Source organism: Pituophis catenifer, unplaced genomic scaffold (genome assembly GCF_029215685.1).
Source record: "Pituophis catenifer annectens isolate HBS135680 unplaced genomic scaffold, rPitCat1.0.hap2 SCAF_84, whole genome shotgun sequence".
Taxonomy (NCBI): Eukaryota; Metazoa; Chordata; class Lepidosauria; order Squamata; family Colubridae; genus Pituophis; species Pituophis catenifer.
The window spans coordinates 50,001-75,619 of record NW_027256964.1 but is presented as its reverse complement, the minus strand read 5'-3'; the positions used below and the strand labels follow the sequence as shown (position 1 = coordinate 75,619).

Here is a 25,619-nt window from a genome sequence, read left to right as displayed (position 1 = left end):
ATGCTGCGATGGTCGTTAAGTATGTAAAACGGTCATAGGTCACTTTTTTTCAGTGCCACAGACCTTTTCCAAGTCAATGGATGGGGATATTCAAGGCCTACTTGAGGTTCCTCAAGCACGAAAGACAGTTGATAGGCAGTGCCTGGATCTCAGCAGGCTTCGTCCTCCGAGGAGACTTTCTATGTTTTATGAGACCTTCTCAACCAACCCTAGGAAACTCCATCCTCACCTTCTCCAGATCTGGAGCATTTGAGGAACAAATGTGAAGACCAGCGAGATGATGCAAAGCAGCTTCAGAAAGCTGCAACCTTCCTTCCCCCTGGAGGGAGGAGCCTGGAGCCTTCTCAACCAACTGATGTTGAATTGGAAAAAGTCTATCGTAGACCTTTTCCAATTCAACAGGCAGGGATACTCAAGTCCTATTTGTGATTCCTCAACCAGAAAAGGAACCTCAAATAGGACTTGAACGTTTGAGGTCCCTCAACCACAAAAGACAGTTGTGGGAAACCCACACCTTTGAAACTCTTCCTGAAGATCCGACGGTGTTGGGTCCAACCTTTTGAGAACTTCCCAGATGATTGGTGGGGCCTGGATCTCAGCAGGCTTTGTCCTCCAAGGAGACTTTCTACGTTTTATGAGACCTTCTCAACCACCCCTAGGAATCTCCATCCTCACCTTCTCCAGATCTTCTCCAGCATTTCAGGCGCAGACGTGGAGATGTGATAAAGCAGCTTCAAAAAGCCACAAACTTCCCTCTTCCTCTCTCCAGTCTCCAATCCTGGCTATCGTCTCCCAGGGGTCTCATCTTAAGATGAAAATGAGGCGAGCTGATCTCAAAGTAGGTTGGATTCACTAGGAAACGAGGTGACGGCAGAAGAGCCTGGAGCTACGACATAACCTAGTTTAAGCCACGCAGGAGCCAATCCGCCAAGAAGAAAAGGAACTAATTAAGCTAGATGAGAGCTCGGAAGAGTTAGAAAGGCAGGAGAAGAAGGTTTTGATTTCCTGGCCGGTGGAAGGAGGATGCCAGGTGTCACTCTGCACCGCCTGCAGATCTGGTATACACACACACACACACACACACACACACACACACACACACACTCTTCTAAGTGGTCTCCAAGAAATGCAACCGAGTAACCTTGTTGGGTTCTGCCCTTTCCTTCCAATCATTGGTGCTCTCTTTCTCTCTCTGTGTGTGTATGTGTGTTTGTATTTGTGTGTGATTACAACCAAAGGGTTACAGCCCTGATTGTCGCTGAAAAAACGTCCTCTTTGTACGTCTGCCGGAGGAGAAACCGAGAAGCTTTGAAGAACATTGTGCACAGAAATGTTTTGCAGAGAAGATTTTTGCATAGAGCATTCTGCATTGGGCAATCTTTCGTGTAGAACCTAGAATATTTTGCATTGAAGAATATTGTGCATGGGATATTGTGCAAGGCATATTTTGCATAAAAGAATATTTTGCACAGAACCTAGGTCAGTGATGGTTAACCTCTTTGGTGCCGAGTGGCCAAAGCGCACGGATGCGCACAAATGCACGCACACATGCCTGAACCCCCAAAATGCAACGAGAGCACCACCCTCGTGCTTGCGTCCTGGCCCCCCCCTGAGCCCCATTTTGGCTTTCAGGTTGGTGCAGGAGGTTAGTGAGGAAGCCGGGGTTCATTGGAGACCCGTCTCATTAACTTCAGCACCGCCGTGATTCATTTAATAATGACTGCGGCGAGACAGGTCATAAAATGGGGCAAAGCTCTCTGAACAACTGTCTCGCTTAGCGATGGAAATTTTGGGCTCGATTGTGGTCCTGTGTCAAGGGCCACCTGGAACCCCCAAACGGGCTTACCAAGTTTGAGAATCGTGGCCGTTGCCCCTCCCCCAACACAGCCAACCCACGACGGCGGTCGAGTGTCCTTACCAATTTTTTAAGACGAGGGTCGTGATCAGCGCGGCGATGACCATGATGAGCGAGACGGTGATGGTGATAATCTGATGGAGCGCCAGACCTGGGAAAAGAGCAAAGAAACATGAAGGTGGGATGGATGGAGAGAGAGAGAGAGAGAGAGAGAAAGAGAGAGAGAGATTCTGGGCATCACTTGGGAGGGTCAGCTCTGGACTGGTTGGTCGCCCTGCAACCCCAAACTCTGACTCCTCCCTTGTGGGGGGGGTCCAAGCATCGGCCAGTGAGAAAACCTCATGGAATCGAGAGAAGGGAGGATTTGGAGCTCGGAGTTGAACAAGGGGGTCCCTGGGGGTCTCTGAGCTTGGTGGTTTTCCTGCAGACGTCTCATGACCCAACTAGGGAACTTCATCAGTGCCAGAAGGGAGTGGGCAGGAGGAGGAGGAGGTGGAAGGGAGGACTGGGAGGCCCTTGGTGGTCTCTGAGCTTGGTGGTTTTCTTGGGACGTTTCACGACCCAAGTAGGTAACATCATCAGTGCAAGATCTATTAGTAATTATTATTATTAATAATTACTGGGACACTTTCTGTGCGAGAGGGGAAGGAGAGGAGAAAGAGAAGAAGGAGAAAGAGAAGGAGTGGAGGAAGAGAAGAGGAGGAGGAGGAGGAGGAGGAGGAGGAGGAGGAGGAGGAGGAGGAGGAGGAGGATTATAGAGTCCTTATAGAATCCTCTGGTGGTTTTCTTTCATGACCCAACTAGGGGACATGATCAGTGATAGAAGGGAGTGGGGTTTGCAGAGAGGAGGAGGAGGAAGAGAAGAATTATTGTGGGCTCCTTGGTGATTTTCTTGCAGATATTTAGAGCTATTAACAAAACCACCTCCAAGTTTAAACAATGTCAATCTATAAAGTATCTTAAAATACAATTAGCCAACCTTCTAAAAACCAGCCCTCACAGAATATTCCTCTCTCAATTTCGTCTTCAAAAACCCAGCAAATGTAAATAAGCTTCTTCTTTCCAAAGCGGCCATATTTCTCTAGCCAAATCCCATCTAATCCTCCAATCAATTCTTCTCTTCAGCCAGTCTGAAATGTCACAACGGCCCTGAAATTTAGTCAGATTACAGCCTCTAAACAAAGAAGCCCATTTCTCTCTCATTCTCCGCTAGGTCCATCAATTTCACATATTCAAACTCCAAATTGGCATCCCTTTCCTACACTTTACTGATTAAGGACCAGTCAGTTTCTCTCAGAACAACCAATGCCACAGAGGCTAAAATGCGGGAAATCTCGGCTTTTCCAGATAAAACTCAAATAAAAATAAGTTTGGAGCACACCAGTCTGGGTTGCTGAGAAATTAGTGACCCTCACGGGAAACAAGGGCCTTTTGTGTAGGCCCAGCGAAAAAATACATGTGTCTTGAAAATAGCAACAAAGCACCGATCAATATAAATCCAATTTACTTTCATGTCTGCATTATGGTACAAGGCTCTGGCCTACGAGGTTTCCATTTCTTCCAAAATAACCCCCTGGAACCCACTGTGTTTTCCAATTTTTAAGGTTTTGCACTCGGCCTCCTCTCTTTTACAGAGGTTTTTAACCCCAATCTCTGCGGTGGCCCTTAGAAATGTCCCCAAAAATGTTTTTTAAATGCCATTTTTCACAATGTGCTTGGGCATAATGACAATGACCCCCAATTATTCATGCAACTCGGAGAAATAAATGTGTTTATAGGGACTTCCTTCCTTCCTTCCTTCCTTCCTTCCTTCCTTCCTTCCTTCCTTCCTTCCTTCCTCCCTCCCTTTTTCCTTCCTTCTTTCCTTCTCTTTTTTCCTCCCTCCCTCCTTTCCATCAGCCCTCCCTCTCTTTCTCTTCCTCTCTTTCCCTCCCTCCCTCCCTCCCTTCTCTGCAGCAGCCTGGAGGGGTAAAATAGTCCCAATTCAGTCCCAGAGAAGTGATCCGAGCCGTAACGGAGGAGAGACGCTGCCTCTTGTGGCATTTCCTAGCCTCGACAGAGAGCTGAGGAACATATTTCCAGTTCCACCAGGCTGATGTGTCCTGACAGAGGCCGTCATTACCCTGCCAACTTTTCCCTCCGTTTGCAGCCAGAGACGTCCCTGGCAATGGCTGTTTATGTTCATTAAGCCCCCTTCAGTTCCAGGGAGTGCCACTTTGCTTCCGTGCTCATGCAGCTGATTGTGGCAATCTGGGGCTTAGGGAGGGATCCATCCGTGGCAAATCTTCGGCTTTGATTTCCAGGTGGGAAAGCAGCCATTTCAGCAGGCTAGAATTATTTCCTCCAAAGATCATAGGAATGCCCATCCTTCTGTCCCCCTGCCCTCCCCTCCCTGTGATTTCCTCCACTGAGAAGCATTTGGGTGATCTTCTGATGCCGTGCGAGAGAGGGAGGGAGGGAGGGAGGAAGGAAGGAAGGAAGGAGAAAGAGGGAGGGAGGGAAGAAGGAAGGAAGGAAGGGGGAGGGAGGGAGCGAGGAAGGGAGGAGAAGGAGGGAAGGAGGAAGGAAGGAAGGAAGGAAGGAAGGAAGGAAGGAAGGAAGGAAGGAAGGAAGGAAAGGGAGGGAGAGAGAGAGAAAGGAAGGAAAGAAAAATGATATTAAAGGAGGGAAAGAGGGAGGGGAAGGGAGGAAACAAAGAAAGGAAGGAAATAAAGAAAGAAGAAAGAAAGAAAAAGGGAAGAGGAGGGGAGGGAGAGGGGAAAATGACATTAAAGGAGGAAAAGAGGGAGGAAGAAAGGAAGGAAAGAAAGGAAAAAGGAAAAGAAAGAAAGAAAAAGAAAAGAAGGGAGGAAAGGAAAGGGGAAAAAAGGAAGGGGAGGGGAGGAAGTGTTACTAACTTAACTGCAGTGATTCACTTAACAAATGTAGCAAGAAAGGTCATAAAATGGGACAAAACTCACTTAACAAATGTCTCGCTTAGCCACAAAAACTTTGGGCTCAATGGTGGTCATAAGTCAAAGGCAACCTTCAACTTTGCACAATGCAATGAATTGCTTCACAATTACTTTGGCCTATCCAATGGTTGCATCCTTCCGATGGCTTTCCGAGGGCTTGGGGGAGAGTTTGATGGTCTAGGCTGGGGTCTCCTGCTTGAGCATGGGGTTGGACTAGAAGACCTCTAAGGTCCCTTCTAGGCCTAAGATTCTATGCTCCTTTGTGTTAATTCTGTGGCCAAGAGGTATGTGGGTCACCACCAAGGTCAGGTCCTAGGGAGATGCTTCCACCCGCCCATCCGATGAAGAATATCAGAAGCTGATTCATGAAAACCTCTTCAGATTTGAACACAACATGTTCTGGAACACAGTGATGAGGTCCCAGATGGTTAACCTGGGTTTAAATGTTTTATGTGATGGGGACAGCATCTGTTCAGAAACATCTGTTGTCCTTAGATTCATCACCGTAAAAGGGAACAGCAGAAAGAGCGAACTAATTGTTGAGTTTTGAGCTTCCAAATCTCATGGATTATTGCAGGGGTCTCCAAAACGTGGCCACTTTAAGACTTGTGGACTTCAACTCCCAGAAGTTGAAGTCTATAAGTCTTAAAGTGGCCACATTTGGAGACCCCAGGATTACAGCAACAGGCTAGAAGAAGATACCTTGAGGAACATCTAATCCACCTTCCTGTCCAGTGTAGGAATCTATCATGATGACATCCCTGAGAACCACCCTCCAGCCTCTGTTGAGGCACCTCGAGCAAAGAAGAACCCACCTCAGTTGAACAGGTCTTCCTCATGAGGAAATCTTTCCTGAAACCCAACCAACATCTGTCTCCTTGTCCTTTCTTTTCTCTCCTACCTTCTGGACCGTCTCCAAACACTTTTGTTCAACCTTTCCAGGACATCCTTCAGATACATCTGCCACGTCTCCCTGAAGTCTTCTCTACTCCAGGCTAAAGATGTCCAACATTTGTCCTTCTCCCAGAATCAAACCAGGTGACTCTCAAATCAAAGCTGACCAAGCTTGGAAATGAAGCCTAAGCTCAGGAGGTCCTAAAAGGGCCACTCTACAAAATTCACCCAATCGAAGATTCAAGGACACCGTTCCTGCCCAGAAATGCCACACACAAACCAAGGGCACCTCTGTTTGTGTGAGTCACACCAGCAGCTGCTGCCAAGCTTCCTGGCCAATGATTATAAGCTTCCTGTCCTTCAACTTGTTTTGTTGACTCTGATAAACTTGAAGGAATCACTCAAAGGTGCAGTGGAAAGGACTCTTGGTTAGAAGAAGGTGTCCTTCAAGGAAGCAGCAGAGAAAAAGACAGAGAGAGACTTTGGGAGGTGGGGGGAGAGTCAGGGAGTTTTGAAGGCATCTCAAGAGCATGAAGAAGAAGCTGTGAAGTCCAGTCTGAAAGGACCTATATAAGCAGTGGGTGAGTGGGCCAAAGAGAAGGACTAGGGGGTGACGTGATGGCAGTCTTCCAATATTTGAAGGCCTGTCATGGAAAAGACGGGGTTGACCTCTTTTCTCCAAAGCACCAGAAGGCAGGTCATGGAACAATAGATGGAAACTCATCAAGGAAAGAAGCAACCTGGAACTATGGAGAAATTTTCTGGCAGTGAGAACAATTAAGCACTGGAACGGCTTTCTTTCAGAAGTTGTGGGTGCTCCATCACTAGAAGTCTTCAAGAAGAGATGGACAACAGGATGGAATAAGGTCTCCTGCTTCAGCAGAGGGTTGCACTAGAAGATCTCCAAGGTCCCTTCCAACTCTGTGACTCTATTCTCTTCGATATTGGCTGGAGATCTGGGAAGATGTATCTACTTCTGGATCTTCCCCAGATCCCATCATAGTGGATCTCTATCTATCTATCTATCTATCTATCTATCTATCTATCTATCTATCTATCTATCTATCTACCTACCTACCTACCTACCTACCTACCTACCTATCTCCATCCATCTATCTCTATCCATCTGTCCATCTGTCTATGTATCCATCCATCCATCCATCCATCCATCCATCCATCCATCCATCCACCCAACCCATCCACCCACCCATCTATCCATCCATCCATCTACCTACATACCTACCTACCTACCTACCTATCATCTATCTATCATCTCTCTTTCTATCTATCTATCTATCTATCTATCTATCTATCTATCTATCTATCTATCTATCTATCTATCTACCTACCTATCTACCTACCTACCTACCTACCTACCTATCTCCATCCATCTATCTCTATCCATCTGTCCATCTGTCTATGTATCCATCCATCCATCCATCCATCCATCCATCCATCCATCCATCCATCCACCCAACCCATCCACCCACCCATCTATCCATCCATCCATCTACCTACATACCTACCTACCTACCTACCTACCTATCATCTATCTATCATCTCTCTTTCTATCTATCTATCTATCTATCTATCTATCTACCTACCTACCTACCTACCTACCTACCTACCTACCTACCTATCTCCATCCATCTATCTCTATCCATCTGTCCATCTGTCTATGTATCCATCCATCCATCCATCCATCCATCCATCCATCCATCCATCCACCCAACCCATCCACCCACCCATCCATCCATCCATCCATCCACCTACCTACCTACCTACCTACCTACCTACCTATCATCTATCTATCATCTATCATCTATCTATCATCTATCTTTCTATCTATCTATCTATCTATCTATCTATCTATCTATCTATCTGTTATCGATCTCTCTCTATCATATCCAAAAGGTTTCAAATTCAGCAGAGAGCCACGCAGGGCAAGGGCCACAGAGGTGGCAACCATCGCCACTTCCCGGCCGGCCAAGATCCGAAGCAGAGGCCTCTAATGCGGCTTGGCAGCTGCCTCCTGCCTAGTGTTCCTGGGAGACCCCGTGCTAACCGTCCGTTTAGAAGCCTTTCAAGGCGGATTAGACCATCCGTGCCAGGACAGGAGTTTTGGGCTTTGGCTTCCTTGCCAGGACAACAATCCGCCGGCAGCGGTTCATGAGATCTTCGCCGAGGAGAGAAGTGCACCAGATGGTGCCCAGGAGCAGCCGGGCAAGAAGGCCGCAGAGATGTCAAGTCTTCCCCAAGGGACCTCGGCTTCTCTCCCTCTCTCTCCCTCTCTCTCTCTCTCTTTTCGGCGTCTCAGCTCTGCGTCCCTCTCAGCAACGGTTTTTGAGGCCAGCCAGGATTGCTGAGTGCAGACTTCACTTTGTTTATTACTTTAATTGAACATCACGCCACGCTCGGCCAGCCAAATCAGCCGTGGCACATCCAAACGCCTCCATCAGATGCCAGGCCAAGGATGGACAGCCTGTTCTCCTTCAGCCGGGCGTCTCCGGCACTTGCTTGCAGCAAGCGGGGTGATTTGGGGGCCTGGGGCCTCCAACAGCTGGAGGGGTGGGCTGTGGAGGGTTCAAGGCCCCCCATTACATCTGTCTTTCCCTTGGCCAGGGAAGGATCAAGACTCAGTTGCCCTTGCAAATCTCTGCTGTGGGTTTATAGAGGACGAGACCAGTGGCTCTGAGATCCAGCAAGACCAGGGAGAAGTTAAGGACAGTGGCAGTATCAAAAAAGAAGGGAGGGAGGGAGGGAGGAAAATAGAGGAAGGGAGGAAAGGAAATGAAGGAAGAGGGAGGAGAGGAGAGGAAGGAAAGAAAAGGAAAAGGAATTGAAGGAGGAAGAAGGAAGAAGGAAGGAAGGAGAGAAGAAGGCAGGAAGGGAGGAAAATACAGTGAAGAGATGGAAGGAAGAGAAGGAAGGAAGAAAAAAAGAGGGAGGGAGGGAAGAAAGAAAGCAGAAGATGGTACAGAAGGAAGGGAAAAAGGAATTGGAGAGAGGAAAGAAGGAAGGAGAGAAAAGGAAGGGAGGGAGGAAAGAAGGAAGGAAAAGAAAGAAAGAGAAAGAAAGAAAGAAAGAAAAATCACTTTTTTAAAAAAAAAATATCCAATGACCCATTTGTAAAAACCCAGCCTCCCCATCCACAGTCCTCCATGAGCAAACTAAAACACCCCTGTTTAAATGTGGGAGCCCCCACGACACCCTCAAATCCCAGGCAGCTCCTCCCGTGTCCTGGTGTCTTCACCCAGAGGACAGGGGCACCCAGAGGGCATCCAAAGACCCTCGTACTGCTTTTTCCCCTTACTCAGCCATCCTGACAGCCACGTCCCCATCAATGCCATCCTTCCAGATCCCCAAATTTGGGGGTGGGTGTCAGTGTTTCTGATTCGCCCGGCCATTCCTCTCCGACGTTCTCCGCTCGGAGACGATTTGTCGATCCTGGGTGAAGATTCAAATCTCGAATCTGATCTCAGCTTGGAGATGTTGGGCTGTTTACAAATGAGATCTTTTTCTCTCTTTCTCTGCTTCGGTTCTCGTCCTCCGGGGAGTAAATTAAGCCGGAGAGATTTGACGCAGCTCTGACGGCTCAGCTGCAAGGATGGAGGCTGCTGAACCTTTTCCTCCACGTTTTGGGGTTTTTCAGCAGGATTTGTCCTGGGGGCGTGATGGGAGGCAGTCAAAAGAGACTGTAAGGTGTCGCAAGATGGTTTTAACCCAGAAACTGGGTTAAGTCAAGACAAGGGACGTAAGGCTGTGCCAGTGAAGAGCTGAAAATGTGGGGTTTCTTGCTTTAAAATATAGGCAGTCCCCAACTTACGACCACAATTGAGCTCAATATTTCCATTGCTAAGTGAGACTCCTCCTCCTCCTCCTCCTCCTCCTCCTCCTCCCTCCTCTTCCTCCATGCAAACCACATTCCCTTCTAGCACTGATGATGTTACCTAGGTGGGTCATGAAATGTCTGCATGAAAAGAAGGAAGGCCAGAGAGCACCAGGGACCCCTCCTTCCACCCCCCCAAGCTCCAAATCTTCTATCAAATTCTTTTGTCCTTCAATTCACCAAGGCCCCTGGAGTTTCCTTGGGACGATATATATTAGTTCTCCTCCTTTTTTTTCCAATCTTTTTGAAATTTCCTCGGCTTCATTTTATTTCATTATTTCCCCTCCAGCCTGCTGCCTGCCAGGTTCCTATATCAAACTGACAGGGGCTATAAAAATAATGGAAGATTTCACAGCTATTTCGCCTCTTCTTCTCCTCTTGAAAACAGCCTATATATATTTGTGTGTGTGTGTGTGTATTTATTTTTCCCCCTTTTTTTAAACAAAGGAAAAAGAAAGAAAGATTATGGGCTGTTAAGAAAGAAAGGAAGAAGGTATAACGGATAAGAGACATAATAACAGAATAACAGAGTAGACAATAGACTTCAGTCAAGAGAGAGGTCATCGAATGCAGCAAAAACTCACTTGATGAATGTCTCGCTTAGCAACATAAATTTGGGGCCCCTTTGCGGTCATAAGTCGAGGATGACCTGTCACAGGTCAACCCAGAGGCAGATTTTGAATGCAACGACTTCCTGTCTCGGTTGTCGGCTTGCAACCCTCTGGTGTTGAAGTGGTTCCTTTGCAAGCCGGCTTGGAAAAGAGGCCTTCGTGTTTTTCCCAAATAATTCTCAGCTTGGACGGCTGCGTTTAAAACCTGCTGGCCTGATCTGGCTCCCACAGAAATCGCGTTCAGACGGCAGAAATTCTCTGTGGCGGAGGGTGAATAATAGCCAAAGCAATTAGGGGAGAAATGCTGAGCAATGGGTCAGCATGCTTAATTAAGGGGTAATTAGGAGGCAAGCGATGGCCTTCGGAGGTGGGGCAGATAACACAAAAGGAGACGCAACAGAGCTGGCCTTAATTCACCGACACTCCGGGTGTAAATCACAAAAAAAAAAAAGGAATAAATGTGGTTTTGTTTTGTTTTTTTCACTGGCTGGTCAAAGCGGACGAATGTTCCAGCCAAGGCCGGAGAGACGCCATTCAAATATAGAAGGTAGTCCTTGACTTATGACCACAATTGAAGTCAAAATGTCCATTGCTGCTCCAGACAATTGCCAAGTGAGTTTTGCCCCGTTTTATGGCCATTTCTGGCCACCGTTGTTAAGTGAACCACTGCCGTTGTTAAGTTAGGGACAACAGCACGCTTGTGAAGTGAATCCGGCTTCCCCATGAATTCAGGTTATCGGAAGGTCGCCAAAGGGGGGGGGGGGTGTCACGTGACCCTGGGATTGACAGCTTTGGAAGCCATATTAGGACAGAAGCTTCCAAGCGGCCACCTTCTCCTGTCTGGGAAAGTAGGAGGGGGGGATTTAATTGAGGGTTTGTATTGAGACAAAGTAGGATTCTTCTTATCGGTCAAGGTCAGGAGGAGCCTCCGTCTGGAGAAGGATGCTGTGACCGTCACAAATGCGAACCAGTTGCTGAGTGTCTGAACTAAAGAGAAATGACGGTGAAAATAATTTATTGGTGGAAGAGAAGTTATCTCCAGAAGTTGTAGAAGTTCCATCACTGGAGGTCTTCAAGAAGAGACTGGACAGTCATCGGTCTGGAATGGTCAAGGGTTTCCTGCCTGAGCAGGGGGTTGGACTAGAAGATCTTCAAGGTCCCTTCCAGCTCTGTTCTGATTGATTGATTGATTGATTGATTGATTGATTGATTGATTGATTGAAATGGTCCAGGGTCTCCTACCTGAGCAGGAGGTTTCTCTAGAAGACCTCCAAGGTCCCTTCCACCTCTATTCTGATAGATAGATAGATAGATAGATAGATAGATAGATAGATAGATAGATAGATAGATAGAGCAGGGGGTTGGACTAGAAGATCTTCACGGTCCCTTCCAGCTCTGTTCTGATTGATTGATTGATTGATTGATTGATTGATTGATTGAAATGGTCCAGGGTCTCCTGCCTGAGCAGGGGGTTGCTCTAGAAGACCTCTGAGGTCCCTTCCACCTCTGTCATTCTGAACCAAGGGAGAAGACGGATAGTTGATCCACCACCACGTTGAAGGGAAGCCAACGGCTTTTGGAGCGAAGCATGGCTGGTGTGAATCACCAACCTGCTTTCCTCTCCAGGCCATCTGCTCCCCGATCGGGTTGTTGAGCAACACACTCGCGCCAAGCTCAGTTGGCGCGAAGGGCGAACTACACAGCCAGCCTCCGTGCCCCCATCTCAAGCACATCAAAATGCAGAAGGATTAGGCCAAAAAAAAAAAAAAAAAAAAAGCCCAAAGAAAAATGAAGAAAGCTGGTGAAAGAGGCGCGATTTTGCTCCCTGACAGCTGCTGCTGAAGATATCCTGGCTTGTTGAGATATTCCGGATTTAATATTCAGCCAACAATCCGGCTCAATCAATCAAGTTTTATTACAGGCGCTGACCGGCAAGAGATAAATAAGTAAGGCTCCCTCCAAACCCAAACACTGATGGCATAATTAAAGAAAATTACGCCCGCGTTGATGGGGAATTAGATCACGCCTTAACCAAGATGGCCTTCCCCATCGGATCTGCGACATTATCGAATTTGATACAGCTCTCCTAACAAACGCCGGGGATTTTACAGGAGAGAAGGACAGCTGGGTTGGAGAGGAGAAAATAAGGATAAAACTCACGGATGCGTCAAAAAAGAACGGCTATAATTAAACCGAGAGACTCGGTGTAAAAGCTGGACTGATCCGGAGAAGGCCACGGAATGTTTTCCCAGGCTCTTATTACGCAATTGCCTTGAATCTGCCCTCTGAGATATTAAAATGCTCTAACCAGGATGGGTAGCCTGGTGTTTGGAGCCTCTACCTGTTTGAGAAGTGTAAGGCTGCGTTCTTAAGCTAAATTTGACTTAAAATAGGAGAATAGGGTAAGGTAGAAAATGAACGGGATAGGATAGGATAGGATAGGATAGGATAGGATAGGATAGGATAGGATAGGATAGCAGAATAAAATACATAATAATAGGATAGGATAGGATAGGATAGGATGTTTTATGTTTTATTTGATTTGTATAGGATAGGATAGGATAGGATAGCAGAATAAAATACATAATAATAGGATAGGATAGGATAGGATAGGATAGGATAGGATAGGATAGGATAGGATAGGATAGGATAGGATGTTTTATGTTTTATTTGATTTGGATAGGATAGGATAGGATAGGATAGGATAGGATAGGATAGGATAGGATAGGATAGGATAGGATAGGATAGGATAGGATAGGATAGGATAGGATAGAATAGCAGAATAAAATACATAATAATAGGATAGGATAGGATAGGATAGGATAGGATAGGATAGGATAGGATAGGATAGGATGTTTTATGTTTTATTTGATTTGGATAGGATAGGATAGGATAGGATAGGATAGGATAGGATAGGATAGGATAGGATAGGATAGGATAGAATAGCAGAATAAAATACATAATAATAGGATAGGATAGGATAGGATAGGATAGGATAGGATAGGATAGGATAGGATAGGATAGGATAGGATAGGATAGGATGTTTTATGTTTTATTTGATTTGGATAGGATAGGATAGGATAGGATAGGATAGGATAGGATAGGATGTTTTATGTTTTATTTGATTTGTATAGGATAGGATAGGATAGGATAGGATAAGATAAGATAAGATAAGATAAGATAAGATAAGATAAGATAAGATAAGATAAGATAAGATAAGATAAGATAAGATAGGATAGGATAGCAGAATAAAATATATAATAGGATAGGATAGGATAGGATAGGATAGGATAGGATAGGATAGGATAGGATAGGATAGGACAGGACAGGACAGGACAGGACAGGACAGGACAGGACAGGACAGGACAGGACAGGACAGAATAGCAGAATAAAATACATAATAATAGGATAGGGTAGGGTAGGGTAGGGTAGGGTAAGATAGGATAGGATAGGATAATAGAACAGAACAGAACAGAACAGAACAGAACAGAACAGAACAGAACAGAATAGAATAGAAATCTCCAATCATAACTCCTTCCAAATACAATTGAATGTCATCTAGGCTTCTCGTCAGCAGAACATCAGAAGAAGACTATCCTTCATGGTTCTTGTGTTACCTTCTTCTCATCATTCAGGCGACCCAAGAACCATGAAGGATCGTCGTCTTCTGATGTTCTGCTGATGAGAAGCCTTCTTCTCATCATTCAGGTGGAACTTCACCTTGGTTTGGCACGTCTACCAGATTGATGAGTGGCTAACGAATTACTCTCTGGTTGGGTTGAGCTTCTCTCCAGCAAAGTCTTCTTCTCATCGGCAGAACATCAGAAGAAGACCATCCTCCGTGGGCCTTGCTGTTAGGTCTGCAGTCCCCTTGTTTTGGTCCCCGATCTCAGCAGGGTTTGAGGGACGGTTATGGCAGCTAGCAAAAAGACATGACGTCTGCCGACTCCAATCAGCCCAGAGAAACGCAGAAATCCCCAAGCAAGGTTGTCCACCTTACCTTCATAGAGAAGGTGGAGATGACTCCTCGCTGCTTTTATTAATAAGAATATTTCTCTCCTGCGGCTCCTGTTGAATGGCTCTTTCCTTCCCCACCGCTTTGGAAATGGAAAACGGAACACAAGAAACTCCGAGCAGATGAGTAAAAATGACAGAAGAGCTTCTGCTCGCTCAGCAGAAGAAATTATTAATTACTTCTCCCATAATGGATTTCCCCAGGAAGGTGCACAAACATGCAAACACACCCACACACACAACTGAGAGGCGCTAGCAGAGGTGAGCTAGGCAATTTTGTTGACGGAAGTCTTCTCCATGGGTGGTGTGAAGAAGGCCCTTCAGCGACCTTCAGGAGGCATGGGGGAGGGGGGCTTTCTCGTTGGGTGGGCCAGCTTGGTGGCCTCAACCCACTGTGAGAGGCAACTGCTCCAGAAGCAAAGGGGATCTTGGGTGACGTCAAGAGGAACCACCAAACCATGTCAAACCATGTCACCAGTCAACCATCCAGGAGAGGTGGATGTCCACCTTCTTGAAAGTCTCCAGAGATGGAAGATCCACTCTTTATGAAAATAGTTGGTTGGGTTGTTGGTTGGTTGGATTGGGTGGGTGGGTGGACAGATCCTAACAGACCTATTGTGTGTGAACAGATGAAGGTCACACTGGGAAAGTTGTGAAGGCACATTTAAGCTTCACAAACAACATGAGAACATTGTTGGAATGGTCTCAAAGCTGTCAGATCCCTCCTCTTGTGTCTCCTAGGGAGGAAAGGAGGGAAGGCAGGAGGGAGGGAGGAAAGGAGGGGAGGAAGAGGAGAGAAAGAGAAGGGAAGGGAAGGGAAGAGAAGAGAAAGGGAAAGAAGGAAGGAAGGAAGGAAGGAGGGAAGGAAGGAGGGAAGGAAGGAGGGAAAAAAGGAAGGAGGGAGGGAAGAAAGGAAGGAAGGAAGGAAGGAAGGAAGGAAGGAAGGAAGGAAGGGTGCCAGGGTCCCTCAAATCTCCTACTCCAGCAGAGCCTGCAGGAGAGAAAAGGGCATCTCTGCAAAAAAAAAACCCTTCTGATGTCACGGAGGGCGAGAAGCCTTTGCTGAAGGCCAAACTGGACCCCAGCAATTAAGAGCGGCCACTCAACAGCTGTTTGGGCAGATGTTGCCGGCCGCAGCCTCCTCCGCGGGGCCTGGGATCTGTCTGACATCATTATTATTGAGCGGCTGGATTAACTTGTGCTGAAAGCAGAACTCCAGGGGAAGGCCGTCATTAGCCAGGAATTTGGCATTGGCCAAGGAAGAAAGGTGGCAGGCCGGCACAGGAGGTGCTGAGTGCGAGGTGAGGACACGGAAACCATGAGAGAAGCAACTTTGGGAATTGCCCGAACGGCAGGAGATGGGGAACGTCCTTGGTGCTCTCTGAACTTGGTGGTTTCCTTGTAGACGTTTCATGACCCAACTAGGGAACATCATCAGTGCTAGAACGTTTGGTAATAAAAAAACCCACCACGGTCAGTGGTTGTGAGTTCGAGGACTCCCTGCAAGGGGAGCTGTTGAAAGCCGAATCTCCTGCCTTGCGCAGGGGGTTGGACTAGAAGACCTCCGAGGTCCCTTCCAACTTAGTTATTCTCTTAGGAAATGTTCCCATGTTTGTTTTTTCCTGAGGAAGAACATTATGAACTTTGTGTCCTCTTACCTTGGAGCTACGGAAAAAGGCCATTTTCTCATGATCCCAAACAATCGCAGGTATTTTCGCTGCCAGAACCTGTGTGGGTGGAAACAGCCCTCCCCCCCCCTCCATGTGCATCCATGTGCGTTGCCGGGGGCAACCGAGCTCCCGAAGACTTGGTACCCATTGCAAGGAACCAACGTTCTCCAAGTTTTTCTCAAGAGGGGAATTGGAAACGAGGCATTGACAGTTAGTCCTCGATTTACGACCATAGGAGAGCCAGGAATTGAGGTCCTAAGTTGTGCTGGTCATTAAGCGAGTCACCATGGGACCATGCCCTTATTTTTTGCAGCGGTCGTTAGACGAATACAGCGGTTGTAAAGTAAACACCACAGTCACTAAGCGGCCAGTTGTAAGTTGAGGGCTTCTTGTAATAGACTTCATTCTAGGTAGGTAGGTAGATAGGTAGGTAGGAAGGAAAGGAAGAAAGGAAGGAAAGGGAAGGAAGGGAGAAGAGAAGGGGAGGGAGGAAGGGAAAGAAAGAAAGAGAAGGGAGGAGAGGGGAAGGAATGAAGGAAAGAGGTAAATGGAAGGGAAACAGGAAAGGGAAGGAAAGAGGAAAGGAAAAGAAAGAGGAGAGGAGAGGAGAGGAAAGGAAAGGAAAGGAAAGGAAAGGAAAGGAAAGGAAAGGAAAGGAAAGGAAAGGAAAGGAAAGGAAAGGAAAGGAAAGGAAAGGAAAGGAAAGGAAAGGATGGAGAGAGAAAGATGGAAGGAAGGAAGGAAGGAAGGAAGGAAGGAAGGAAGGAAGGAAGGAAAGGAGGAAGAGGGAAGAGAAGGAAAGGGAAGGAAGGAAGGAAGGAAAGGAAAGGAAAGGAAAGGAAAGGAAAGGAAAGGAAAGGAAAGGAAAGGAAAGGAAAGGAAAGGAAAGGAAAGGAAAGGAAAGGAAAGGAAAGGAAAGGAAATCCCTCTTGACCCAGCCTGGATTTTCACCTTTTCTCTCCCTCCTTCCTTCCTTCCTCTCGTTGCTTTGGCCTCCTCCAGATTGACGGGGCCAAACCAACATTGGAGCCAAGGGGGGGGGTGGGGGGGTGGGGGACCCTGCCTTCCCTCTCCATCTCCGTGGAGCCAAAGCGGTTGGGGAGGAAGCCGTCCCGTGTTCCCTGCCCAAATTCCATGACTGGGAAGGCCCGGCTGATTCCCCGCCTTGATGGATCCATTCCAATCCCTTCAAATCCCCAGCAGGCTCCTCAGATCAAAACTAGGGATCACTCAAGCTTCCATCAGCCTCCCTGGCCTGAACGGTTCCTTGAAGCCGGTGCCAAAATAAAATCAGTTTATTTATTTATTTATTTTTAAAGCTTATTTCTTTTGTCTTTTCTAAGCCGGTGAAAAGATTTTTTCCCCCCACAACGGGACGTCTTAAAACACAGACCGTTTGCCCGGTGGGCAAAAGGAAAATGTTGCTTTAAAAAAAATGATAAGGGTGGGGGTTTTTTTCCCCACTCTCCAACTCGATTTGGGGGTCTGGATTTTGCAACAGGGATGAAAATTTGAAAGGCTGCAGAATGGCAGAGGACGGGTGGATTACACGACAGAAGCTATTAGAAGCAGTGGGAAAATCCTTTCCTTCTTATTTGGGATTAAAATTATCTAAATTGTACATGAGCCGAACTTTCCATCAGTCTTAGAAAGGAGAACGGCTTCTCTCCGTGTGCTAATTAGCCAAAAAAAACCCCACTTGAGAATCTTATTTTTTTTTTTAAAAAAAAATTGCAAGTAGTCCTCGCCTTACCACCACAGTGGGGCCCAAAATTCCCACCGCCAAGCGAGACGGTCATTAAGCGAGCTTTGCCCTCTTTTATGACCTTTCCTTGCAGCCGTTGTTACGTGAATCTCCTGCAGTTGTTGAGTAAGTAGCACGGTTATTAACTGAATCTGGTTTCCCCCCCCCCCCCCCCGTTGGCTTTGGTTGCAAAAGGGGATCGTGCGACTGTCATAAATATGAGTCTGGATTTTGATTCCCGTGGCCACAGGGACGCTGCAATGGTCGTAAGTATGGACAATGGACAGAAGTCATTTTTTCACTGCCATTGTAAGTTCAAATGATCTTACAATGATCTCACTAAATGAACAGTTGTAAATCAAGGACTATGTGCAAAAATGACCCAAAGTTTATCTTAGGGAAATACTCTTTGCAAGGACAGGAGGCATTTAAGATTAGACAAGGAAGAGGGTGGACAGAAATGTTTGACCCACCACAGATCTGAACAGAGTCAGAAGGGACCTCGGAGGTCTTCTAGTCCAACCCCCTTCTCAGGGAGGAAGCCCTACGCCATTCCAGACAAATGGTTGCCCAATCTCTTCTTTAAAACTTCTGGTGGCAAGCTGTTCCATTGGTTAATTGTTCTCACTGTCAGGATATTTCTCCTTAGTTCTAAGTTGCTTCTCTCCTTGGTTAAAATAGAACAGAGTCAGAAGGGACCTCGGAGGTCTTCTAGTCCAACCCCCTGCTTAGGCAGGAACCCCTCTACCATTTCCGACAAATGGTCGTCCAGTCTCTTTTTAAAAACTTCCATTGTTGGAGCAATCACAACTTCTGGACATCTGTGTTTGAGTCTCAAAGCAGCTCAAAGATGCCGTTTTGAAGGAAGAGGTTGTTTGAAAATAAGACACTGCGAGGAAGTGAAATTGAGAGGTGCCCCAAAACAAACCAACAAAAAAATAAACCAACAAACCACAGAAAGAAACTGAAATTGATCGATTCACCAAACCAAAAAAAAAATCAGCCAGAGGGAAAAAAAACTGAGATTGATAGTTTCACCCAAAGAAAAAAGAAGAAGAAAAAAAGAACCAGCTACAGAAAAAAAAATCCCTGAAATGGACAGATTTATCAAAAGGAGAAAATACTGAAATGGACAAATTCACCCAAAAAACACCCAGAAACAAGCCAGAGAAAGAAAGCAAAATTGACACACCAACGACATTGAAAACCCAAAACCGACGGAGTTGCCATCCCTGGACAAATGTCCCTGCTTGGAGAACATGCTACGGATGGACTCACAAAAGCATCACTTCAGAAAAGTCACATCAAATCAGTGGCTGGAAAGAACCGGGTTCCAGAGGGGATGGCCAACGTCTGAGAAGATCAGGGACTTTGCTTACCAATTTTCTGGAGGTCCAGGGGAGATGATCCAAGGGATATCACCAGAAGAGGTGTGGCCCAAACCTCTTGAGGTGAACATTAAGGCTAGAGGTGGGAGCAGAAGGCCTCTTAGAAGTTCTGGAGCCCCATTTGACCTCTTCAAACCTCAAAGATGGTGAGATCTCAGCCTGCTGAGGCACCATGGGTCACATCAGAGGTGAGATGGAGACACCCATCCATGTCATCCCTGCCTACCAAGTGTCCCCCTAGCTCCTCCATAGAAAACAGAACATCCAAGGAGAAGACACCAAGAACATCCATGAAGGCACCAAGAAAAGAAGGACACCTACCTGAAGTATCTCCTGGTATTTTAGGTGGTGGTGGTGGACCTTCTGCTTTTTTCCTGCTACCCCCGGATGTCGAAGGGGGCAGCAGCGTGCTGATGGGGTGATTCTTAGGTGCCCCAAACCCTGGGCTGAGTCCTTTGAACTGTACGGTCGTAGAAGCCATAGTCGTGGTGGAGACGGTGGTCGTCGTAGTCATAATGCTGGTCACCCGTTCGAAAACCAAGGTGGCAGGACCATTGTAAATCCCAGGGATGGTGCTGGTCTCCAGAGCTTCCAAGGGGCTGGTGGATCCCCATACGATGACCTCCGTCTCCATCGTCGGCTTGCTATTGGCTCGGAGGTACCTTTTCCTCCGTTTCAAGTAAGCCTGGGACACGCTTCTCCTGTCCGTCAACGTAGGGTTGGCTTTGACGTGGGCAAGCGATGGCGTCCGCCGGCTTTCCCACCAGAGGTCCGCCACATTGTGCAACCTTTTGAGATGGGACAAGTTGGGCCGTTGCCCGTTGGAGAGTTCCAAGTAGTCAAGGCTGGTTGGAAGTCCAAGTTTCCTGGCTTGCGGCCCGTATCTAAAGCTCCACAAAAGATGGTGAGGGAATCCATACCAACGGGCGGGTCTCTGTAAAAACTGGTGCCGGTGGTCTCGGCCCAACGATGCACAAGAAGAGACTTCCATGGCAAGTCGAAACATGGCTATTAAAATCCAAGCGTGGCTTCGCACAGGAGAAGCTGACCTGAGGACAGAGAGAGAAGTGGGTTAGATACGGGTGTCCATGAATCCAAACATCTCAAGATGGCTGTAGGACAGGGGAGGAACCTCAGACGATGTTTCCCTCAGCATCAAGGTCAACCAGGTTTCCAACCCTTCTCACCCAAGTTCCAAATTAAGCATGTTCCTCAACCACAACTCGATTCTAAGCCTGCTGTAGGTCCCTTGGTGTCCCTATCTTTCTTCTCTTTGAACATCCTTATTTCATATTGTAGAATATGAATATTCTAAATTACAATCTACTGTTCCTTTGACAACCCCTACTACAATCATAGCTGCTAGAACTAGTTACTATAACACACAACCCTCATGCCTGCAGACCAGCCTTCATCTAACCTCGCCTTCTGCCAAGTTCCACCTCCTCCACCTTCTCCAGAACTTCATCGTTTCAGCAGAACTGTCTCCGAGTCACCCTTGGGTGGGCTTTCAACTCCTATTTTCTGTCTAATGACTGACTCTTGATCGACTCTGACAAATTGCACAGCTGAGAATCCTCACCACAGAAGGCTCTGTGATGAGGTCTCCTGACCTCCTCCTACACTTCTCCGTCTTTACGCTCCACCAAGGGCACCAAGCAACGTTCCTTTGGAAACAAGCGGTGCTTCTCGCCCCTTGCACATCCTCCAGCTCGTGTTTCGTTTGACGGAGTAAAATAAAGTCCATTAAAATAAAACCATTCATTGAAAGGAGGAGAACCTGTTCTAGACAGATGGACCGAGATAGAATCAACTCCTCCACAGGTTCAGCTCCTTCTGAACGGGGCTTTTGCTCTAGAACCTGAGGACCAGGCCTGTCGACGTAGGTGGGGAACAGAGGAGAGAGAGAAACCTTTGTTAAATGGGAAGAACATCTTGGGAGGGTCTTCACAAATCGTTATAAACATACATGCAATTAGGAGTTGAACCGAGAGCCCGGGAGTTTTTCTGTCTTTCTGGATGTTGGTGGGAAAAACGGGCAGGTCCCACGTAACAACCGGCATCGCTTAGCCGGGGAAATTGTGGTTCCAGTTGCAATTGTAAGAGGAGGACTCTGTAAACGCAAACTCCGGGTGTGCACTGAATGGCCAAATGAGGACCCTTTGCTTTGACCGTCCCCTGAAGGGGTGCAGGCGGGGGGAGGAAGGAGGGAGTTACTCTTCGGAGGAGAAACTGCTGGTCCCTGAGCTTTGTTCTTGTTGTAGGTGTTTGTGTGACACCATCTTCCTCCTCCTCTTCCTCCTCCTTCTTCCTCCTTCTCCTCTTCCTCCTCTACCTCTACCTCCTCCTCCAACTCCTTCTTTCTTCTTTCTCCTCCTTCATCTCACCCTCCTCCCTTTCTCCTCCTCTTCTCCTTCCCCCTCCTCTTTCTCCTTCTCTTCTTCCTTGTCCTTCTCTTTCTCCTACTGTTCCTCCTTTGCCTCCTCTTTCATCTCATCCTCCTCCTCTTTCTCCTTCCCCTTCATCTCCTTACTGCCTCGTCCTCTTTTTCTTTCTTTCTTTCTTTCTTTCTTTCTTTCTTTCTTTCTTTCTTTCTTTCTTTCTTTCTTTCTTTCTTTCTCTCTCTCTCTCTCTCTCTCTCTCTCTCTCTTTCTTTCTTTCTTTCTTTCTTTCTTTCTCTCTCTTTCCCTTTCCCTTTCTCCTTTCCTTCCTTCCTCTATCCTTCTCTCCCCTTCCTTCCTTCCTTCCTTCCTTCCTTCTTTCCTTTCCTCCTCCTCCTGGGGTCATAAGTCGAGGACTTCCTGGGAAAGCTGCCCCGTGGCTGCAAGAGAAGCAGGATGCTGGGGTTGTGATTGTGTGCATCTCACAACTGCGCTAGAGTGGGTGCGTGGCTTTCCCGCCCCCCGCCTTTCGCCTCACACCCCCAGGAGAGAAATCTTCAAACTGCATTAAGCAAGTTAGATGTGGTTTGGATCGGAGTTTGACAAGCCGTGATAAATGACAAGCCAGTTTTAAGAACATGACTCAGTTTTAGCTGCTCTGCAGAAGCCTGAAGTGCTGACTTTCACCTGGCGGGGCCCCCAAGTTCCCTGCGGATGTGCCTCAGTTCCCCCCACCGTTTTGCAAGTCCTTTGATGACCTCAACAGCAGAGCCTGGCTAGGATAGATAGATAGATAGATAGATAGATAGATAGATAGATAGATAGATAGATAGGAGAGAGATAATTGAGAGAGAGAGATGGAATGAGAGAGAGGTAGTTAGGTAGATGATAGATAGATGATGGATAGATAGATAGATAAATATAGATAGATAATGGATAGATAGATAGATAGATAGATAGATAGATAGATAGATAGATAGGAGAGAGATAATTGAGAGAGAGAGATGGAATGAGAGAGAGGTAGTTAGGTAGATGATAGATAGATGATGGATAGATAGATAGATAAATATAGATAGATAATGGATAGATAGATAGATAGATAGATAGATAGATAGATAGATAGATAGACAGACGAGAGAGAGAGAGAGAGAGAGGGAGAGATGAGAGAGGGTAGATATAGATAGACTAGATAGACAGATAGAGGAAAGAGAAAGAGATAGATGATAGATAGATAGATAGGTAGATAGGCAGACAGATATCTGTCATCTAGCTAACTTTCTATTGTTTCTCTGTCTGCCTACCTATTTATCTACCTATCTATCCCTCTCTCTATCTATCTATCATTCTCTCTCTCTCTCTCTCTCTCTCTCTCTCTCTCTCTCTCTCTCGTCTCTCACTCTGTATCTATCTTTGTCTATCTGCTGTCTCATTTATCTACCTACCTCTCTACTTCTCTATCTATCATTTATCTATATCCCTTTATCTATCACTAGATGGATGATACATATATGATAGAGGTAGGAAGCCAACTGTCCCATCAATTAAAATCAAATTGTCTGGATTGTCTCCGATTTGAGCCTCTGATCTGAAACCTGGAGAATTTTATCTGCTGACCAGTTTTGAAAGTTTCTGGCCCATCCTGAGGTCACCCTCTGTCCACCATTTTGCAAAATCGGGGCTGGCCAGCCCCGTGTTCATCTGGCAAAAGATGACCCCCAACATCTGGGTCAGGCAATTGGAGATGACCACTTTCCTCCCACCACTCAGACTGCCCCGTCCGATGGAGACGGTCGCATTGAGGAGACACCACAACCTTTGGTGAGCCGGAGAGTTGGCGTTGGTGTCCGAGTGTGTGCAGGGACGTGTGAATGGTGACAAGATGCGTTTCGGCATACAACAGGCGTGTGTGGGAGTTGGCGTTGTCTAGGCAACACAGCACTCCTCGTTTTGCAAGACACACGAGGCAATTGTGTGTTCCCAGAGCTGATCCTAGCGCACCACCACACAAAAGACTCTTTGGGGGTGACTGAGACGGGCACCTCCAAGAGCTCGGAAGGAGAAATGAAGCACCTTCGTCTGCAAAAGTCCCTCCTCTCTGCCGGCACCTGCCAAACATTCGGCTTTAAAAGACAAATCTGCTTGAAAATCAAACTTGAAATTCTATTTTTAATTTAATTTTAATCTTGAAATTTTTTGGATGCACTGGCTGGCAAAGCAGAGATACTTTTCGAGTGGAGACCTCAAGAGTCATCTCTCTCTCTCTCTCTCTCTCTCTCTCTCTCTCTCTCTCTCTCTCTCTCTCTCTCTCTCTCACTGAGTCTTGCTCCATTTTATGACCTTTCAGGCCACAGTTGTTAAGTGAATCCCCAACAGTGGCTAAGTGAGGAATAACGTTGTTAAGTGAATCCAGCTTCCCCCATTGAGTTTGCTGATCAGAAGGTCTCCAAAAGGGATCAGGCGACCCCAGGGACACTGCGACTGTCATAAATACGAATCAGTTGCCAAGCGCCTGGATTTTGATCCCGTGACCACGGGGAGGCTGAAACGGTCGTAAGTGGGAAAATTGGTCCTAAGTCACTTTTTTTTCCCCAGTGCCCTTCGGTCACTAAATGAGCTGTTTGTAAGTCAAGGACTACCTGTAGAATTGTTAACCTCTGTTTTTTCCCAGGCAGGGCTGCCAAAATCCGGAGGAATCGGGGAGCAAAGAGAGCGACAACGAGAGGAGGAGAGACAAATGAAGGTTTGTTGTGCGGAAGACAATTTTCTGTTGTAAATTGCTCTGGCTTGGAGAGCATCATGTTCCTACCTTCTTGTGTCCTCCAGGAACACAACCAGCTACTGCGGTGATTTTTCTACCCCTTCATAGCACAAGGGGGGCTTTTTGGGAGATCAAAAGAGAGGCAGAGGAGGGGGGATCTGTCAGCCTTCGGGTGGCTCTCTAATGGGATCGGCTTCCACATGAGACTCAGCCTCATGGGTTCCTAAGCTTGGCCAAGTCACCAAGGGAAGGGAAGGGAAGGGAAGAAAGAGAGGAAAGAAGGAGAGGGATGAAAGGAAGGGAAAAGGCAAGGCAAGGCGAGGCGAGGCGAGGCGAGGAAAGGAGAGGAGAGGAGAGGAGAGGAAAGGAAAGGAAAGGAAAGGAAAGGAAAGGAAAGGAAAGGAAAGGAAAGGAAAGGAAAGGAAAGGAAAGGAAAGGAAAAAAGAAAACATAAGGGAGGGAGGGAGGGGAGGACGGAAGGACAAACAGAGAGAGAGAAAGAGAGAAGAAGGAAAGGAGGGAGGGAGGGAGGGAAGAAGAAAGAAATGAACAAAGAGAGAGAATGAAGAGGGAGTCTTCCTCTTCCTCTCTCTCTCTCTAAATGAAGGAAGGAAGGAGGGAAACAGAGAGAAGGGGAGAAGGAGAGGGAGGGAGAGAGAGAGAGAAGGAAGGAAAGAAAGAACAGAGAGGAAGAAAGGAGGGTGTGGATGGAATATGGATGGAAGGAAGGAAGGAAGGAAGGAACAGACGGAGGGAGAGAGGGACGAAGCGAAGTGGTGTTTTCCCTCTTGTTCCAATACAATTTCTGCATCCAGGACGCCAGCAATGAAAAGGCTAGAAACCAGGATCTGGCCAGCTTCGAAGGGCCAGGTGAGGCCATTGTTGCCGGGGGAGCTTTGGCTCCTTCCGTGAGGGAGGGGAGAGATCAGCAACGGGAGGAACACACAACTGGTGCCAACATGCTTCCCTGCTAGGTCAACTGAGCATGGCCGTTGAACAAAGCCCCCTGGAGGGTACTTGACCTGCTTACCGGACGGAGGCAACCTATTTTCTCGGTTTCACCAGCCCCGGGGCTTCAAACTAACCAAGAAGGCGGCTCTGCAGACCAAACTAGCTTCCCAAAACACATCGAGGCCCCCCCTGAACCCTAATCGTTCTAAATCGAGGACCCCCTGCATAGAGGGAAGTGTGTGCTGAAGGCGATTGTCCTTGCCGTATGGAAGACAATTCAGGCAGACCCTGGAAGGGACTCCGATGACCCATCCGTCACTGTGGTTGGATAAGGGACATCTGAAGAACTTGGGAAGAAGGACGGGGAAGAGCAATTGGGAACGCCGCAATTCTCAACTACCTACGTTTGTGCGTTATTGTTAATTTTTCCCTCTCTGCAAAGGCCAAGAGAACCTCGGTAGATAAATTAACCGTAGATTTTCAAGGTGAGTTCGCCAGGATAAGGAATGA

General features: G+C 47.1%; 1 protein-coding gene across 1 annotated transcript in view; it reads right to left on the bottom strand.

The window, feature by feature from the left end:
- AJAP1 (adherens junctions associated protein 1) overlaps positions 1 to 25,619 on the bottom strand; it is a 48,038-nt gene that overhangs the window by 5,106 nt on the left and 17,313 nt on the right. The window contains exons 2-3 of the mRNA XM_070956563.1: positions 19,341 to 20,068; positions 1,919 to 2,006 (exon numbers count right to left, since the gene is read on the bottom strand). Of these exons, the coding sequence (XP_070812664.1) occupies positions 1,919 to 2,006; positions 19,341 to 20,068 (816 nt within the window). The remainder of the gene's footprint in view (positions 1 to 1,918; positions 2,007 to 19,340; positions 20,069 to 25,619) is intronic.